The 20063-nt window shown below is 56.7% G+C and overlaps 1 protein-coding gene across 1 annotated transcript in view; it reads right to left on the bottom strand.

Moving 5' to 3' along the window:
- Positions 1-2537, bottom strand: part of FNDC1 (fibronectin type III domain containing 1) — a 67480-nt gene extending 64943 nt beyond the window's left edge. Inside the window, exon 1 of the mRNA XM_054721740.1 lies at positions 2207-2537. Coding sequence (XP_054577715.1) covers positions 2207-2315 — 109 coding nt within the window. The 5' untranslated portion in view covers positions 2316-2537. The remainder of the gene's footprint in view (positions 1-2206) is intronic.
- Between the last annotated feature and the right edge of the window lie 17526 nt (positions 2538-20063).

Here is a 20063-nt window from a genome sequence, read left to right as displayed (position 1 = left end):
TAGTTCTGATCTTGCGGGTTCCCTGAAAGGGTCTTTAAGCTTTAAAGAAAAAATTAAAATCACCCAGAGCTCCCCTAAGAAAACCACTACAAATGTATGTGAGCATGTGTATCTCCGTATGTTTTCAGAAAAAGGTCTCCTGGCAAGCACCAGCGTGGCGTGTGTGCGGGAGTAGGGGGGGGGGGGGGTGGTCACTTGCTTGTTTTGTGTTTTAATTGACCACCAAGTTGAAGGGCTTATTTAGACCCTCAGTGCGCCCTGCAAACCACCTCTATCCTCAGGAAAGTCCCTCAGAGCTGTGGTGTCTGCCACTGTTTACGTGGCTCTGCCTGTTTCATTGGAGGGATTCTGGCCCCAAAGGATTGGGGGGGCGGGGAGCGCCTGACTCCAGCAGCTTGCTGGGCGCAGGCACTGATTCAGCCAGAGAGGGCGGCCGTGGCCAGGCCTTGCTGTCAGACTCAGCATACAGACAGGACGCCTTCCAGAGGAACACATGAAACACATTACGTGCCCCCTGATCTCTTTCCCAGCCCGGAGCTCGCCACGGGCCCGGCCCGTCTGCTCCTTCCTTCCTTCCTTCCTTCCATCCTCCGTGTGAACGCAGGCAACATCTACTTCAGACTGCGCGTGTCCCCCTCTGTCCCTGTCCCGTCTGGGCATCCTTTCACTGCAAACTCCACGCACGGGAGAGAAGTGCCAGCCAGGGTTCCAGCCCCGGCATTTCTCACTCAGCCCCGCGGAGCCCACGGCCAGGGAAGGAGATGCCGGGCCGCCCCCACCGCAGACAGACGCACCGGTCGGCGCCCTGGGCAGGTGGCAGCGGAATCTGACAGGCACAAAGCCGGAACCAGCACGAAGCCAGCCTGGCATCGGTTCCATTGCCGTCCGCCTTCTGACACAAAAACTCTTCCAACACTCAGAAAAGGTTCCTTGAGGAGCGAGAAAAAAGCGTGGGTCGTAGGTGGAGACGTCGAAAGTCTTTAGTTTTATTGTTAAACACCGAGCGACACACTCAGCGACGGCTTTCCCAGAGATGGCTACCAGAGAGGAAAGCAGCACCCACACCTGGGCTGACTTTTATGAGAAAAGTGGCACCTGGCACCCCAGCCCTGGGCGCACACCCCCGTGCAGGCTGCGCCCTCCGCAAAGAATCCAAAGGCCCTGTGACCCCAACCGGCTCCCTTCCCCCGGTAGCCAGAGGCCACAGAGACACCGAGCAGCGTCCTGTACAAAGGAGCCCGCGTGGGGATCGGAGTTTTCACAACCCCGCTGGGAGGGAGCAGTGTGGACAAAAAAAAAAAAAAAAAGCCGACTTGTTGGATTCCTGCAAACGGATGACACGAATAAAAGCCGCACGGCTCCGAGCGTGACAATGCCCGCACAGGAGGTGGGAACAGGGCCGCCAAAGGCGCGGGGATAAACCCAGAACACCCACCGCAAACCTGTCTCCCGGGAGACGGGCCAGAAAGCGGACAGCACCCCCTGGCATTTGCTGAAACGCGCTGCTCACATCTCAGTCCCCAAAGAAAACAGCCACCACCCGTCCCAGCCTCAGCCTTCGGGGAAAGGGTGAGCTTCTCCGGAGCCGACTCGCCCCTGCCTCTCACCGCGCTCACGACCAGGTCCCCCCCCGCAGCTCCTGGGTTCCCGCCGGGACGCGCGGCTTCCCCCGGGCGCCCCGGCACCCACCGCCCGCGGCAGCTCGCGCCTTCCTCCGCGCGCTTCTGGGGCGGCCAGTCCTGCCTCTCCGCCACCAGCAGGCACCCCAGCCTTGGGGCAGGTGGGCGGAGGGGAGAGGGCGCCCCGCAAAGGAAAGCATCGCCCGCCCCGCGGCAACTCCAAGAAGTGGCTTCCCCCCCGCGCCACGTTTGCTGAATCTCCCGGGAAGCTGGCTCCGGGCTCCCGACTCCCGGGCGCGGAAACGTCGGTGTCAAGGATGAAAAGGAGGACCGCTGGCGCCGACGGCGTCCCCGCTCCCTCCTCCTGCGCGCGGGACTCCGGGAGCCCAGAGCCCGCGTCCCCATCCGCCCCTCCGCGCCCTGGCCCGCGAGCGATGAGGACGCACAGGTTAGTGACACGACACGCAGCCAACACGGAGCGGGGCGGCGGTCCCCAGAGCGACAGGCGGGGGGCGGTGTGTGGAGGTGGACAGAGAAGCGGGGAGGAGGCGCGGAGAGCCGGGCAGCCCGGCCCCGGCTGCGCGTACCTGGAGCTCCCGCCGCGGAGACCGCGGGCACCAGCGCCGCCAGGAGCAGCAGCGCCGCCCAGGGCAGCAGGCGCCGCGCGCCCGGGGGCGCCCCGGCCTCGAGCGCCATGGGGAGCCCGGGGTGCGCGGCGGGCTGGGCGCGGGGCGGCGGCTGGTCGGTGGGCGCTGGGCCGGAGTCAAAGCTGCGGAGGCGCCACCGTCGGGTCCCGCCGTTCGTGCAGGTTTGTGCGCTCTGCGCTGTGCCCGCCGCGCCCCTGCCCGCGCCGATCTCTCCCCGCCCGCGTCCCGGCCGCCCAGCTCCGCACTGAGGCCGCCCGCCACCGACCGCGCCTTTTAGTCGCGCGCGGGCGCCCCCTGCCGGCGGCGGGGCGATGGGGCTGCTGGGGTGGCGGGGGCGGCAGCCCCGGCTCGAGGTGCTGATAGCCCCGGAATCCCGCTGGGCGTTTCAGAAATTGGGCGATTGCTGTGCGGGACGATGTGGCCGAGGAGGTTCCGTCCATTGTCTAATCTCTGGTTTTCTGGCTCGGAAATGGTCCGTTGCGTCCAGTTGCTGCCACATCCACAAATGCCCCTTGTCCCCCTAAATAAATACCTCTGATTTCAACGTTGGGGACAGGGGACAGGGGACAGTCCCCTTCACCTCCATCCGCACGTTGTGGTCTTTCCTTCGGCTCCCCCCTCCCCCTCCCCCCTGCACCCCCCCTTCCCGGGCCTCCCCCTCCCCCCTGCACCCCCTTCCCCGGGCCTCCCCCTCCCCCCTGCACCCCCCTCCCCGGGCCTCCCCCTCCCCCCTGCACAGGAGAGGGGTTTATTATCCTGAGATACCGCGCCTCCTGCTGCCGCACCGACTGGTCTGAAAGGCAGATCTCTCTGCGCGAGGAGCCCGGTGCGCGACGCCCGGCCTTGCTTCCTCCAGTTCCTGCTTCGTGAACCCGCCTGGGGTCTCCCTCTTGGGGATCCCACCTGCCTGCGGCCAGCTCCCGCCTCGGAGCCTCGGGCCCTCCGCGTGGATTGCAGCGCCCCTGGAGGCCACGGGGACACCTGCGCCCCGCGGGCCGCGTTCTGGCGCCGCGCGCTGCTGTCCGCCCGCCCGGGTTTCCTCGCAGACCTGGCCCGGCTGAAGCTGACGGCCTGAAGGGGAGTCAGCCCTCCGGCGGCCTGACAGCCCAAACGGGAGCAGATCTGTCATCCCGCGGAGAGCGGACGGCCGCTCAGGGACCTGCAGCCCGGGAGACACACGCAGCCCCGCTCCTCTGCAGCAGCAGCGCAGCATGCCTCAACCCCCAGCTGAGCGCTGGCCTGAGAGCATCCACACAGCGCAGAGCCCTACAGCCTTCTTTTCCAGGAACCTCCCTCCTGGATCCCAGGGAGGGTCCGCTCTCCATTCATCTGATAAAAAACTGACAAGGTGTCACCACTTTTAGGCCTAAAAGACTCCAAAAAACCTGACCTAAAAGTCAGTCATCTGTCCTGGGCCTGGCCATCTCAAAAACATACCAGTAAGCTCTCCGAAGTTCTCTTCCTTTCAAGTCCATTCTTAGTCCACTCGAGCGTCACTATTGTCCTGACAGACGTTACCATTTTCACATGGTTCCTGAAGCTCCAGGTTGTTGCTTCTATTTTGTTTATCAAAACCAGAGTGGCCCTAACCGGTTTGGCTCAGTGGATAGACTCTATCCGATAGAGCATCGGCCTGCGGACTAAAGGGTCCCAGGTTTGATTCCGGTCAAGGACATGTACCTTGGTTGCGGGCACATCCCCAATAGGAGGTGTGCAGGAGGCAGCTGATCGATGTTTCTCTCTCATCGATGTTTCTAACTCTCTATCCCTCTCTCTTCCTCTCTGTAAAAAATCAATAAAATATATATTTTTTAAAAAACCAGAGTGGAAGTCGTCAGCATTTTCGTTGTGACCCTTCCCTAGCCTGCCTCCCGGTTATTCCTGTGGTTTATTCCCAGCTTCATGTGTCAGTCTGTGATCACACAGCATCTCTGGTTCTGGTTATTTTTTTTTGTCACCACACTCGCCATCCATGTGGGCGTGGCATTTCCAGACGGTGGGGCAGATTTGAATGCCAGTCTCGTGTTTCGTGTGGATAAATGGAAACCAAGCACAAATGGCCAGGAGAAACTCCGGCAGAGTTTGAAAGCGCGTGTCTCGTGCCATCATCCGACATCAGATCCTTTTGTCCTGTGCTCTTTACGTCGGGTTGAAGCTCTGCATTTGAACATGTTGTATGTGGGGACAATAACAGGACATTAGACAAGACTCCCACACAGCGGTGGTGTGCACTCAACTTTTAAAAGTCCGAGTCGAGTGGATGAGCGGGGGTGCCCACCGTGCCTGAGTGACTGGGGGTGATCATTAATTCAGATCCGGAGGAAAACGGTCGCTCGGATTCCATGAGCAGAGGGGAAAGGGAAAGGGAAATAGAGGTAGGCGTGTAGACTTCCCCTTGACACGGGAGAAGGAAGATCGGGATTGCTTCTCACCAGCCATAGAATGAAAGAATGTTTGCCAAACTTTTCCTGCACCGTATCCACTTTGCCCTGGTTCCCACAACGCCCTCAGAGGCACTCGTCTGACTTTAAAGAGAGAAAACCAAGGCTCCGGGAGGTTGTGTGGCTCTTCCACCCCCCGGTAGGGACTGCTGAGGGTGAGTGTCCAGTGGGGACCATCTGACGCCAAGTGCACGCCCATTTCCATGGCAGCGTGGCACCTCTGAGCATCCCCCGTCTGATGTCCAATGGCAGCACCGGGGTCGAGCCGAGAGCCCCAGTACGTGTCACAGGCCCGGAGCCCAGTATAGACATATCCGAGGCACCTCCTCACCCTCCACGTGGTGGGCGATCCTTAGCAAACCGTTGCACAAGACCTCAGTATCACATCACTCATCTTCTCGGGGTTTGGGAGGTGTGGGAAAGAAATGATGCTCCTCAAAAAAAAAAAAAAAAGCCATAAATCCATCATTGCGGCAACGAGCTTCCTGTGCACAGAAGTCCTGACTTGTTCCGCTGCGAGGCAGTGCCAAGGCAAGTCCCCTTGTGCAAATACCCTGGGAACCAGCGAAACCAGAGGATTAAGGTGTCAGGTGCCCAGCCCAGCATGTGCATTGTTCAGGACTCGAGCTGAGACTGCTCCTGTGGCTGTGATGTGGAAGCCCACAGGCCTGCGTGCTGGCTCTCTGTCCGGGCCCCAGGCCTGAGAGACACTGCAGCAGAAGCAGCTACACCTTCCAGTTCTATCACCCACCGCTTGTCCATGGGCAAGGGGCTTGAACCTCAGCGAGAGGAATCTCTCATTAACCTCTCTGTGATGCAACCTGACAGAACACCTATTTTTGTGTCGTGTAATGTGTTAGGGCCTGGGGATACACGGGGGACTGAGACTCAGGCAGCTCTTGCCTCAAAGAGCTCACGATCCAAGTAAGAGAAAAACAAATGAACAAAATTACACTCCAGATCGCCAAGGTAGTTAGGCCCTGGCCTGGCCAGTGGGGCTCAGGGGTTGAGTGTCAACCTATGAACCAAGAGGTCACGGTTCAATTCCTGGTCAGGGCACAGGCCCAGGTTGAGGGCTCAATCCCAGTAGGGGGCGTCCAAGAGGCAGCCGATCAATGATTCTCTCTCATCATTGATGTTTCTCTCTCTCTCCCCCTCTTCCTCTCTGAAATCAATAAAAACATATCTTTTAAGTTATTTTTATACAAAGAGGTTGATGGGAATGGTTCTAAATGTTGCCTATCTCTTCTCTTACTTTCTTTTTTCCCCCAGGAGGGTTTTTAACCGTGAGTGTACCTACTTCTGTCGGCAAACATCAGGGTGCATTCACACTAATGCTGTGGACTTAAAGAGCCCAGTGTGGGGAGGAGGCGTTAATAAATCAGGGTGGGACGAGATCTCAAAAACGTACAGTCTTCAAGTTGCAGTTGGCAGATTTAGAAGTTGGCCCAGGCATTGTGCTGGGAAAACACGCGTCTGGCTGCCCTCCAGCCTGCGTTGGCCTGGCCGCCCACCCTCTGTGGAGAGCTGGGCCCTGCGGCTGATGGGTGGGTCTCCGGAGGTGGGCACCGAGCTGCTGTGCACGGAGCAGGTCCCGCCAGCCACACGCGTCTTGGACCGCGCGCACTGACAGCGCTGCCATCCGCGCTCAGTGGGCTGCCCCAGGCAAGGCTCCGACAGGCCTGGCGAAGTCCTGGTGCCCGCAGGCCCTTCCTCCCCGAGGAACCCCGCCTCCGGCTGAGCAGCGCTGCGTGCACCGCCAGCCCGGGGGAAGGTGCTGAAGCCAGTGTGTCGGTGCCCCCCCCCCCCGCCCCTCTCCTCCTGGGTGGTGTCCTCTCTCATACACTCGCCGGGCACGGTCCCCTTCGGCATCCTGCCTCCCCGCCCAGCAAACATTCCTTCCCGGGACGATCTGATCGCCTCCTGCCAGCTGAGATGGAGGGACTGATAGGGCTTCGGTCCTGGGTACTCGGAGCGTGTGCCAGCCCCCGTGCACAGGGCAGGCAGAGCAGAGCCAGGGCCAAGCCCGGAGGGACGCTCCGTTTGCAGACTCGGTGCTCTCGGCGTCGCAGGCCCGTGGCAGAGCAGCCCCCTGGGGGAGGAGGAGCGGCAAGGCCGTCAGCAGGGCGGCATGTGGGACTAAGGTCTCTGTGTACGCTTGGCTTTCCCTGGCTTTCCAAAAGGCACCGTTGTCCGCATCGGCATTAAAACCAAGCCTCCGGGGCCACATCTGAGCAGCACAGGAAGCCGCTCCCCTCCCATCCTTTTTTTTAAAATATATTTTTTATTGACTTCAGAGAGGAAGGGAGAGGGAGAGAGAGATAGAAACATCAATGATGAGAAAGAATCATCTATCGGCTGCCTGCTGCACGCCCCCCACTGGGGATCAAGCCCGCAACCCAGGCATGTGCCCTTGACTGGAATCGAACCTGGGACCTTTCAGTCCGAAGGCCCATGCTCTATCCACTGAGCCAAACCGGCTAGGGCTCCCCTCCCATCCTTTACCATCTGCGTGACACCCGGATCCAGGAGGAAATGGTCCAGGATTCCGTGCCCATCAAACCCCTGTGCTTCGCTAACAGAACCCCCGCGTCAGATTTTGTGATTTTGTCTGTGACGCTCTCAGGAAGAAGGTGCGTGAGCAGTTCTGTAGGTCCCCAGGGAGGGGACCCTGTTTCTCTGTCCCAGCGTCAGCCCCCGCATAGCCAGTGACTGGCCGCTCAGCAGCATCCGGCCCCCACCTCTTCCCCATTCTGGAAGCATTCTCTCCTTTAGGAGCCTCCTAGCTCTTAAGAATGAAATCCACTGAGAAGAGGGCACAGAGGGGGTAAAATGTAATGGGGAAAATAAATAATAAACATTTTAAAAAGAGTTAAAGCCCATTGAAGCCGCCCACTGACTCTCCCCGCGGCAGCCCGCGCCTCCATGCAGAGAGGCTGCGGGCCGCGCCCATGCGGCTCTGACCACTCGTCTCCCAGGGCGGTCTCCCCACGCTCCTTCCACACGCACAGGACCCTCCGGCCCATACCGCCTGCAGCTGAAGGGTCATTCGAGGTGGTGGGAGTGAAGGGCACAGGGGTTGGCTGCCGAGATGCAGGGAGCCGGCCTGACCAAGCAGCGTGAGCGCAGCAGGGGAGAGGGAGGGGAGCTCTGAGACCAAGTTCAGAGCAATCAGTACCTGAGGGGAGGCTGTGTGTGTGTGTGTGTGTGTGTGTGTGTGTGTGTATCTGTGTGCCTGTGTATATTTCTGTGTGTGTGTGTGTGTGTGTGTGTGTGTGTATGTCTTTGCCCTGTGTGTGTGCATGCACACACGCTGCTTAGCACCCAGGAGAGAGAGCGTGTCTAGCTGAAGAGGCAAATGGAAGGGTCAGCATTTGAGCCAGACTTTGAAGGGAGGATAGGCCAGAACATGACGGACATGCTCATCAGAGGGACCAACAGAGGAAGGGGCGGGAGAGGTTTGAGAAGCTCAGGCTGGACTGGGGGTGCGTGAAAGGGGTCAGCAGGCGATGTGGTTTAAAGGTTGAAGGAGCGGGTAATAGAGGGCATAGAACAGCCCTGGGAGATTGGATTTGCTCTGAAGGCAGAGGAGGCCCCTGAAAGGTACCTTACAGACTATGTTCTCTCATCATAGTGCAGAAACCAGAAGCCAAAATCAAAATGTAAAATTTTAAATATATTTTTGGATATGAAAGATTAACAAAATCATAACAGAAATTTTTAAATGCTCAGAACTGAACAATAATAAATCTCTTCATATCATAACTTGTAGGATGTTGCAAAGGTGAAAAATATATACTCTTACCTACTTACATATGAGAAAAACACATAGCCTAACACTTGTGTTTAAAATCATAACATTGAAAATAAGCTGACTGTCCAATTAGCAGTTAGGACAAGAACAAGAGAATAAACTCACTAAGGAAAAAGGACAGACATAATAAAGACATGAATACACATTAATGAAAAGGAACACGAAGTTACAACCAAGAGCAAATCCTGAGGGGGAAAAAAAAGGTTTTTAATACATACAATAACCAAATCTTTAGTGAGATTTATCAAGAAAAAAGGGGGAAAGGCACAAATAAAGAATAACAGAATAGAAGACAGATATAACTGCACAAACAGCAGGTATTAAAAGGAAAAGAAAATATTATGAATTGAGAACTTATGTGAAATATAAATTCCTGGAAATTTTTGACCTATTTAAATTGACACAAGAAGAAAAAGAATGCCTGAATAGTCCTGCAGTTATTAAAGACATTTAATCAGTAGTTAAAAATCTTCCCGTAGCCTAGGCCAGTAGCTCAGTTGGTTAGAGCGTCATCCTGATACACCAAGGTTTTGGATTCAATCCTGGGTCAGGGCACATAAAAAGCAACCAATGAATCCATAAATAAGTGGAACAACAAATTGATGTGTGTTTTTCTCTCTCTCTCTCTCTCTCTCTCTCTCTCTCTCTCTCTCTCTCTCTCTCCCTCTCTCTCTTTCTCTCTCTCTAAAATCCATACATTTGAAAAGTGAATTTTAAAAAATTTTCCCATAAAGAAAATAGCAGGCCTAGTCAATTTTATGAGCAAATCCTACATAACTTTCAAAAAAATTGTTCCAATTTTCTAAAAGATGGAAAATGCAGGATTACTCCTCTGGTAGCATCCCATGAAGTTAATATAGCCTTGATGCAAAAGCTAGATAAAAATGGCATGATGAAAAAGAATTACAATCTAAGTGGTAAACGTTGATACAAAAATCCTTAACAACACTAACAAACCTAATCCAGCCAAGCATAAAAAAGAAAATATATCTTGCCCTAATTTTCTCTTTCCCAGGAATTTGGGGAGGTTTAACATCAGCATAAGTGTAATTTACCACACTAACAGTTGAGAGGAGAAAAGCCATATGGTCTTCTCATTTGATTCAAGAAATCCTACATAATAAAAGGCTAATATGCAAATCAACAAAACAGCGGACCGACCGGTCGCTCAGATGCGCACTGACCACCAGGGGGCAGATGCTGAATGCAGGAGCTGCCTCCTGGTGATCAGTGAGCTCCCACAGGGGGAGCGCTGCTCAGCCAGAAGCTGGCAAGCACACACAGCAGCGGTGGCAGGAGCCTCTCCCGCCTCTGTGGCAGCTCTAAGTATGTCCGACTGACAGCTTAGGCCCGTGGAGAGTGGGTCTAAGTCGTCAGTCGGACATCCCCTGAGGGCTCCCGGACTGTGAGAGGGCACAGGCTGGGCTGAGAGACATCCCCCACCTGAGTGCACAAATTTCATGCACCAGGCCTCTAGTATTAGATAAAATTCATTATCCCCTCATGTTAAAAAAAAATGTTTAGGACACTCAAAAAACACAAAGGGGATTGCATAAATTGATGAATAGTATCTATCAAAAATATATGTAGGGCAGACAGACACCATTCTTAACTGTGGAATGAAAGAAGCATGGACGTCCGTGCGCATCCGCCCGCCATTCGGAAGGCCTTGGCAACCAGCCTCGGTCTATTTCAGGCGCTTGGCAGTTTCTCCGGCTCTCGGCTGTCAGTTGCACTGCTTGGCACACGAAAGGCAATCTTTTCCACGTATCTTAGTAACAAAACAACACAACTTTATTTACTTAAGTAACCTTCCTTTCTAAGATCTTATAAAACAGGTGGTGGTAATTAATTTAATTCTGCTTTACATGATAATTTACATTACAATACTCGCTGTCAAATGTTTCGAATAGCACTCCTGCTCTTCCGGAAAGTCTCTGGAGACCCCTGTCCCAGCATCATCATTCTCTCTCCTCTGGCCACTTTCCACTCTTCTTTATTTCTCAGCAGGAGCAGGTCACCATCAAAAGTGTACACTGCAGGACGTGTGTCAAGAAGTGGGTGGTGGGCCCTGGCCAGTTTGGCCCGGTGGATAGAGCGTCGGCCTGTGGACGGAAGGGTCCCAGGTTCGATTCCGGTCAAGGTTATGTACCTTGGTTGCGGGCACATCCCCAGTGGAGCGTGTGCAGGAGGCAGCTGATCGATGTCTATCTCTCATCGATGTTTCTAACTCTCTATCCCTTTCCCTTCCTCTCTGTAAAAAATCAATAAAATATATATTTTTTTAAAAAAGAAGTGGGTGGTGGGCATGACTGCATTTCTCCATACTCTCCCTGGTACACACGATTTTGGGTGGTCGAGTGCTCACTGTCATTCAGCTATGTTTGGTTCCCATTGTCCGTACGTTACCTGGGCATGTTTCTTCATACAGGGTAATAAACCTACATGGTTCCTTTAGATGATGGCATTTCCCCAGAGGAGAATCTGAATTCTTTTCCACGTGCTTTTGATTCAAATCACATTGTTCTACTTTGACAGCTGGCTTTTCCAATGTGTATTTAAAGTGAGAATAAAGTCATCGGCAAACATGATGCTAAGGGAACTTTCTGTGGCGTGCTTCCCCTTCCTTGTTGCTGGCCTTTCACCATGACATCATTATTTACAGTTGCTAAGTGACCCTGTGAGGATACTCAGTTTGGGGATACTTGGAGTCCACGTTTGTGGCTCATATCCTTGTGAATTACTCCACTCAGAAATAAAATTAATTTGACACCGAGCCATTTCATCCACTGCCTTTGGCAACTTAATACAAACCAGTTATAGTCTAACAATACTAAATGAGTTATTAGACAACCCACTTTAGGAAATGACATTTCAGTTATTTATAAGTAGACAGAATCACTCGGTAGGTAGATGAAAGATAGGGAGACATATGTATCTTCCCTAGTGTTTCTGCTTCTCTGATCAAACCTTGACTGACATGAGGAACTTGTCAACATTATTATTGTCAATATCATTTTCCACATTATCACTGTCAATATTATTGCCAACATTATCTACTGAGAAAGCATTGGTTTCCTCTGGTCAAAGCCAAAGTCTTTACAAGGATTCATTTATTTTCTATTGCCTTGATAATTAGCAATGCAAATATCATCCTTCCCATATTATAGATAGCAAACAAAATTAATAACAGACGTTCCTTAAGAAGCAAGGGTCTGACACAGCCATCTTTCATTTCAAGAGTTACCAGGAAGGGAAGGTGAGGGGGAGTCACTAGCCTGGCAAACAGGCCCCCATCTTGTTTATCTTGAAAAGGTCAGGAGACCCCTTGGCTCTGGGTCAGATTAGGGACTCAGTAAACATGAGGCATTTATGTGCATAAAAATTAAGTCCCTCGGATGTTTTGCTTTTAAAAGGCTGACCTGTCCTGGGCGGTTTGACTCTGTGGTTAGAGCATTGGCCCTCGTACTGAAGGGTTGTGGGCTCGATTCCAGTTCACAACACGGATCTCGGTTGTAGCCTCGATCTCCAGCCCTGTGGGGAGGCACGTGTGGGAGGCAATCGATGTTTTTCTCTCTCTCTGTCTCGCCCACTCCCTGCCACTCTCTCTAAAAATCAACGGAGTAAATATCCTCTGCTGAGGATTAACAAAATAATAATAACAACAACAACATCAATGGGGAAATATCCTTGGGTGAAGATTAATAAAAATAAAGTGAACTCTATATAATAAAAGCCTAAGTGACCCTTACGGCGGAATGACCAGAATGACTGGTCACTATGATGTGCACTGACCACCAAGGGGCAGATGCTCAATGCAGGAGCTGCCCCCTGCTGGTCAGTGTGCTCCCACAGGAGGAGTGCTGCTCAGCCAGAAGCCGGGCTCACAGCTGGCGAGCGCAGCGGCGATGGCAGGAGCCTCTCCCGCCTCCGCAGCAGTGCTAAGGAGCAGCAAGCCGAGTGGTAAGGAGTGAGCAGGTGGGCCATAAGGAGTGAGGGATCCCGGATTGCAAGAGGGATGTCCAATTGGGCCTAAGCTGGCAGTTGGACATCCCCCGAGGGGTCCCAGACTGGGAGAGGGCGTAGGCCGGACTGAGGGACCCCCACCCAGTGCACTAATTTCATGCACCGGGCCTCTAGTAAATAAATAAAAATAAGAGGCTGCCCTGCCTCTGCTTTGTTAAGACTCCTCTAACCCACTCTGAATTGGGGGTGACGTGGCCTTGGGCAAACTTACAAGTAAAGCAAGTCAAAGCAAAGCGTAAAGTCAGGGTGTGATTTTTGCATAGGACTTCTCTTATTTATTGGTTTAACCAACTCTTCTACTTGCCTGGCAGTCTGAGACATTAGACACTTTATACAAGAAACCACATGCATGGCGGAGCCTCTCGGTCCCCATGAAAGTGTCAGGTGCCCACGAAACGGCACGGGGCTGCCGCCCGCTCCACCGACTGGCACTCACCTGTGTGCAGTGGGTGTGGGTCTCCGGTCTCGCTCTCTGTGCCTCAGCTGGGTTCCTCCTTTGACTCCCCGTCCCGCCAAGGTGAGAGCACCGTGACCTCAGTGCTCCGGGCCTCCCTCTCCCTTCCCGGGAGGTGCCTCTACATTAGGAAGCTTCGAGGGTGCAGAGCCCACTGGGCCCCCACTGCACCTTCACCCGGTCCCACCGAGACACCTCGCGTTCCTGACACGCCAGCCTCCATCCTGGTGGCGCTCCTGGGACTTCTGTGTCACACTTAGAACAGAGGGAACACCTGACTCCAGCTCCCACAGCTGGGGGAGGGGGGGGGGGGGTTGCAAAGCACGGCCTGCCGATGAAAACACGGGCTAATACCCTGCCCCGTGGATCAGTGAGCTTCATGCCTCCAGTCTCACACCCCCAAACAGGATCCGATTCCCTCCAGGACATCACTCTGCCTTCTCTCTCTACGTGCCCTTCCTGGTCGGCAGAGTTCCCACCGGTACATTTTTTAAAATATATTTTTATTGATTTCAGAGAGGAAGGGAGAAGGAGATAAACATCAATGATGAGACAATCACTGATCAGCTGTCTTTTGCAGCCCACAGCCGGGCACATGGCCTCTCTTCCCCCCTTCCTCCCTCTCTCCCGCCCTCTTCCCCTCTGTCCCTCCAGCAAACGGAGGCCTGGAGACGGAGGGCACTGCCTGCCTCGCGCTCTCCCTCGTCCCTCACCCGGTGCCAAGCCTTAGAATACGTGCCAGGACCTCGGGCGGGAGGGGTTTGCCAACAGGAAGAAGGTGATCTTACAAACTCTAGTTTCGAGATGATGTTAAAACCTCTCGTTTCTGAGCCCCCTCCTGCAGTGTCTGCGTCCTGCCGGCCCCCCCTGGAAAAGTCGGCCACGCTTTCCCTTCCCGGCTGCTCCCCATTCCAGTCAGAGTTCACAGATGGACGGGGCTCACCAGGGTGCAGACACCGCTGCTTCCTCCTTTCGGGGGGTGGGGGGGGAGAGAGAAACAGGGGCGAGGGAAGGAGTCGAGAGGGAAACTGAGACGCGTCGGGGGAGGAGAGGATGGAGGGGTGGGCAGGTCTGTGTCACCCAGGAGCAGAGAGCAACATAAATCTGTCGCCTCGCCCCCCTGGCCAGGAGCACCCAGCACACTCAGTCCCTGGTGGGGACACCCTGCAGCCTGCGCCTCCATAAATCCCCGGCAGAACCCCAGTCCTGCGGCGGGGGCTGCGGGCCATCACAAACACATCTCGGCAGTGTCAGCTCTCGGGGTTGCCAGGATTCTCGGGCCAGATTCCATCCAAAAAGCTGAAGCTGAACCGCCTCGGCTACAAATTTTTCCGTGTGTTTTCCTTTGATCGTATAATTGGGATGAGAAAGGGAACTCCCACCGAATATCCACATGCACCTAAAAGGGAAGAGGGATTGAATAAATCATCCTTAGACAGGGCCATAAATCCATCCACATATTTTTCATTCTACGGTGTCACTTACACCAATAAATGCCGGGGGGGAGTGGGGGGAGGTGTACAAGTTTTTGATAAACTTGCTGGTGAAATTTCAAGAGTCACCTGAGCAAGAATGTGAGCGAGACTAAGAATAGCATCGAGGCAGCTCCCTCTGCGCGGAAGCGAAACGGGCGCAGCTGCCGCCGCTCCTGGCAGCCCCCCGGCTCCACGCGCCCGCTCCCCACCCCAGACGCCCGGGGCTCCGTGCCGCTTGGCCAGGGTGGCAGACCTGCCTCTGCCGCTCAGGGCACTGGCGGGGCCTGCAGTCACCCTCCTGGGCACCTGCCGGCCGTCTCCACCCACCACAGGGGCCGGCGGCCGGCGCTCGTGGCTTTACTGAGCCTGACACTGGGTCAGGGCACCCCGACTCTGAATCTAAGAGGGTGGGAGAGTGTTTTCATCTTCGCTCTTTGGATGTGGGCGAGTCCCAAAGAGTCCCAGTCCCTCGCTGCACGCCCTCTGCCACGTGACTCTGTGGCTCCTCTTCCCCTCACCCCCAGGTGGTGTCCACTCCCCCACCTGCCCTGAGGCTGGGCGTGGCCTGTGATGTGTCCTGGCCCAGGGGACATCAGCCAAGGTGACAGGCACCTGGTGAGGGAGCCCAGGCCAGCCTGTCAGAGGACGAGGGGTGGCATCGTCCACTGCCGGCCACACCAGCTGGCCTACCCACCAGGGAAAGAAAGGATAAGACGCCCGCTCGGAAAGAAGGGACCTTTACGCTGGAAATGAATGGGGACCGTTCTGGTTTTCACAGATCCGGCACTTGTACACACGACTCATGTTATAGATCCGGGACGTGTGTACTTTCAAAGGACACCGCCTGGGTTACAGCCGATTAGCCTGGGGCTAGGACACACCTGTGTCTGGGGAGTTGGGGTGGAGTCACATTAGCTCTGAGAGTCCCAGCGGAGTCAGGGATACCCCGCCGCAGTCACGACTCTCAGGGTCCCCAGTGGGGCATCACTCGCTGCCCGAAACACCCACACCCTACCCCGAGCTGCTTCCCTCCCTACAGTGGCTGCAAACCACCAGGCCGCCCACAACCGTGCATAGGCATGTGCCCGTGTGCACACACGCATGGACACACAGGCGCACACACGTGCACACGCAGGCGCACATGCACACTCTCGTGGTAGCAATGCTTTTGGCATGTGCACCCCACTGGTGGGTGACAGGGCCGCGGGCCACGCACAGGCAGCGGGCTGCTCCTGGCCGGGGCGCCCGGCGGCTGACGGCTAATTGCTGAGGGAAGAAGTCCACCTCGGCCCGCAGGCCTGGCCTCTGCCCAGGAGCCTCATCGCAATCGTGTCTCGTGTGCCGTGTTCAGCAGAGGCCGGGCTCTCCTGGAGGCCAGTCGGGGGCATTCCCGCGGGGGCCTGAGCGCGCTCCCAGCCCTGCTGGGGGACAGGCGCGGGGCAGGGCCTGGGCAGCTCACCCGGGTGCCGAGGGGACAGGAGACTTTTCAGAAAGGTGACTGCTGGGATGCGGAGAAGGAACGCAGCGTTAACAGACACCTGGCGGGGGGGGGGGGGCAAAGGGTGCCAGGGAGCCCCCACAGCGTTACCTTAATTGTTTTAACCCCCCACACAGGTTCCCCCAGGTTTCCTTATAAAGCGTTCTCGGGCAAGAATCACGCTATGGTTTGCGGCGCTCAGAACAGTGCGCTGAGCAATGAGAAATGCATTTTGACTTGAATCAACATGGAACGCAGTAACATACCCCAACTACCTGTTCTTTTTCAATGATTACAGATCAGGTCTCCACCGACAAAGCGAAGCAAAGAGCAGGGCTTGTCTAAACCCACATGGGTTTTCCATCCAGATCATTCCGTGGCCCCGTGGCGGGAACACAGGCCTGCGAGGCCGAAGGCTCCTCGCCCCCTGCCTCTGTCCGGCCACCGACCGCCACGGGATGCTGCGGCCGCCGTCACGCCCCGGCCTGCGCTGCATCCGCTCAGCGTGGGCAGCAGGGGGCCCCTCTCAAGGGAGAATTTGCAGACCTGCCCAGTTGGGGTCCTTCATGTTTACTGTAACACATAAATGTGCACAGTTATGCGAGAAGGTGTAGTGTGATAGATCTTCAGTATCACCAAAGCACATTTTAAAAACATTTTAAAAATAAGTAATAACAACACTGCACACCAGTAGGACTCAACAGGGGAAAACCTGCATGAGAGAGGATGTCACGTGTCGGAACGCCCTGCCCCGCAGTGCGGTGCTGACAGGCAGGCCTTCAGCGTGGGGCTTGCTTACGCCGCGGGGTGCTGCCTGCGGTTCTCAGCCTGCACAGCCTTTCTGGGTACGGGGACCCCGAGCCTCGGGGGCCTCCCGTGGCAGTTGAGTCAGTAACATTGGCACCAGGTGGCCACAGCACAGACGCACAGGGGAAGACAGAATGTCAGGGTGGTGTGTATCAGAAAGTGGCCGTCCACGTAACTCAGAATAGGCTTACATTTTAGATCATCACCGAAATTCAAAGTTTTGATCCCACAGAGAATTCAGAGGTTTTTCAGAATTGGCCGCGATTCCAGCGGGAGAAACAACGGAATAAAAAAACCTCTACGGACCCTGACTGTCCATTCTATCTAACCTCATTGAGGCCTCGGGAATAGCCATGGCAGTGCACAGATCTGCCACCAGAGGGCACCAGAGATCCATCGTGGGAAAGATGACGGGACGGCCGGCCTCCTTCCTGTGAGCAGAGAGCTTGCTGCCACGGTGCCCCCGGAATCCAGACCTCCGCTATTTCCACATCTGTGTCCTTTCCTCTTCCCTGGAGCCCGTGCACTGTGGGAAGATCCCAACCCATGAATTTGGGAGAGAGACTCTCTGAGAACTGGCAACTCCACGCAGGTGAGACGTCTACTTAGAATCCCGTGGACGTTTGCTTCTCGGTGGCTCTTTCTTGCACATGGCAGGCACTCAACGTTCCATAAATACAAACAAAGGAGGAGAAACTAACAAGGAGAGAGACCCCTCCTGTTTTAGCAGAAGAGCGCATGTGCAGTACGTGCACAGCTGTCGTGTGGCCGGTCCGCTGTTTCGTCTTTAGGATCCGCAGGCAGAGCCACGCTGCGCCTCTGGGTCATCCCGGGTGCTCAGTGTGGGGTGCTCAGTGGGGGGTGCTCAGTGGGGGGTGCTCAGTGTGGGGTGCTCAGTGGGGGGTGCTCAGTGGGGTGCTCAGTGGGGGGTGCACAGTGTGGGGTGTTCAGTGTGGGGTGCAGAGTGTGGTGCTCAGTGTGGAATGTTCAGTGTGGGTGCTCAGTGTGGGGTGCAGAGTGTGGTGCTCAGTGTGGGGTGCTCAGTGTGGGGTGCTCAGTGTGGGGTGCTCAGTGTGGGTGCTCAGTGTGGGGTGCAGAGTGTGGGGTGCTCAGTGTGGGGTGCTCAGTGTGGGGTGCTCAGTGTGGGGTGCACAGTGGGGGTGCTCAGTGTGGGTGCTCAGTGTGAGTGCTCAGTGGGGGGTGCACAGTGGGGGTGCTCAGTGGGGGGTGCTCAGTGTGGGGTGCACAGTGGGGGTGCTCAGTGGGGGGTGCTCAGTGTGGGTGCTCAGTGGGGGGTGCTCAGTGGGGGGTGCTCACTGAGGTGGTCACCCCTCAGACTGGCCTCACCGAGCATAAGGCCTGGCCCGGTCAGATCCTCGCAGGAGGTGGGGTTCCAGGACCCTAGCGTGGCCTGAGCAGGGACCCGGGAGGAGCAGCAAATGGCAGCCACGGGCAGTGGACGGCGCGTGGCAAAGCCGAGTGCCCTCGGGAAGGGGGCACCTCGGGGACGCACGGCGTCTCCCTCACCCAGCCCCCCTCTGGGGCACAAAGCCCACCCGGCTCACGGGCACGGGGCCCACGCAGGAGGGGCCGGCTTCCCAGGAGGTACCCACGCCCACAGCCCACAGCCGCACCCGCAGCCGCCCTCCCGTGGCGGTCCGCTGGGCCGCACCACCCGAGCGTTGGGGGGAAGCCACGCAGCCAGGGCGCCGGGACTCCCTCGCCTTCGCTTGTCTTTTGAGAATGAAGGTCACACGGCTGCTGCCTGTGGGTGCCTTTGTGTCGTGAGTTTGAGTCACAACTTTTGGGAAGGGAAGGGGGCGGGGACAGGAGGGCAGAACGGCCTCGGGGACCACTGCAGACACAGCCCCCCCCCCCTCATCGGCCAAGGAGCTGGTGCTGGCAGAGACTGGTGCGGCCTCTCGGGGCCCCGGGGAGCAGGCAGGGAGGGGGTGCAGAGCGGGGGCCTGGGCGGAGCGAGCATTACCGATTAGGGGCTGGAGCGGCGCTGAGCTGGGACCCTAACTGGTCAGGACCCTCAGTCCCAGGCCGCAGGAGCAGAGCGGGGGAGGGAGCGATGGGAGCTCCCTGTCTTCCCCAGGCAGGAGGCCGCTTTCCCCAGCTCTGGCTCAGCGGGAAGCGGCCTGAAGCCAGGCAGGGCCCTGGCCGGAGGGGCGGGCATGCCAGGGCCCAGGCGTCTCCCCTCCACCCGGGAGAGGATGCCGGGCGCCCTGGGAGGAGGGAGGAGGGGGGATGGTTGAAAGGCAGCCGGGATAAGCATCTGCCTCCCCCGCCGGGTGATTTCCACGCGCGGAGCGCCCTCAGCGGTTAAAACTCCCAACAGCAGGCTCCCAGGCGCACGTGGCTGCTGACGACCTGCCCCAGGGAACACCCAGCGGGGAGGGACAAGGTCATGGTGGGAGCCGTTACAGAAGAGTCGAACCCTGGCCAGGTCCGAGGAAAGCTGCTGTCGCGGTGAATGTATGCGAGGCGGCAAATGAAGTTGAGGGTGTCTGTGCCGGGAGTACAGGCGTCACCTCTCCTCCGGGCCCCACGTCCAGGTGCTTGCACGCGCTGCTACCTGGGGTCGCTACTGGGGTCGACGAGTGACCTGCCTCAGCCGACCGAGTCCGCTCTCCTTCCTAAGACGTCTGAGAGAGGCCGGCTCACGGGCCAAAGGCCCTCGTTACCGGCTGCGTCGCTTTAGGAAACACCGAGTGCCCGCGACGGCACCTGAGCCCGGAGCCGCACACCCGGCGGAGGAAGTGGCCGGGGACCCAGGCGAGGTTCCAGGCCTCACCCTCCGTGAGCCTCCCCGGAGCCGCAGGTCACCAACCTCTCGGAAGGGCCTCCCGCTGAGTGCTCTGCAGACAGGAGGTGCTCGGTAAGTCGCTGACATTTCTGCCCTGGTTGTCATGGTGACGAGACCATCCAAAGGCCAGCGACGATGTTCATATGACACGTAGCGAGTCTGTGGGGACCAGGCTGCCCAGACCGGCTGACCTGACGTAGCGCAGAGCTGGCTTCATTCGGCTCCTATCGGCCTGGCTTCCAGACGGCACACACAGACTTACCGAGCGCCTCTGTGTTCCCGGCACAGAGCTGGGGGCTGGGGGGCAGGTGGGTGCACCAAGGCCCTGCTCTCGAGGGTTCCCAGCCTCATGACAGTGACGGGGTGGGAGCCGGAGCCAGGTGCTGGGGGCTGGGGAAGGGGCCCGGAGCCCGGAGGGCGGGAGCACGGGTGAAATCTGAGTTGGGTTCTGACAGGTGGAGGCGGCCAGGCTGGGGGGCCCCGCAGGTGGA

The sequence above is a fragment of the Eptesicus fuscus genome, chromosome 10 (assembly GCF_027574615.1).
Source record: "Eptesicus fuscus isolate TK198812 chromosome 10, DD_ASM_mEF_20220401, whole genome shotgun sequence".
Lineage (NCBI taxonomy): Eukaryota > Metazoa > Chordata > Mammalia > Chiroptera > Vespertilionidae > Eptesicus > Eptesicus fuscus.
The sequence above is the reverse complement of the archived record's forward strand: the minus strand, read 5'-3'. Positions and strand labels throughout refer to the sequence as shown.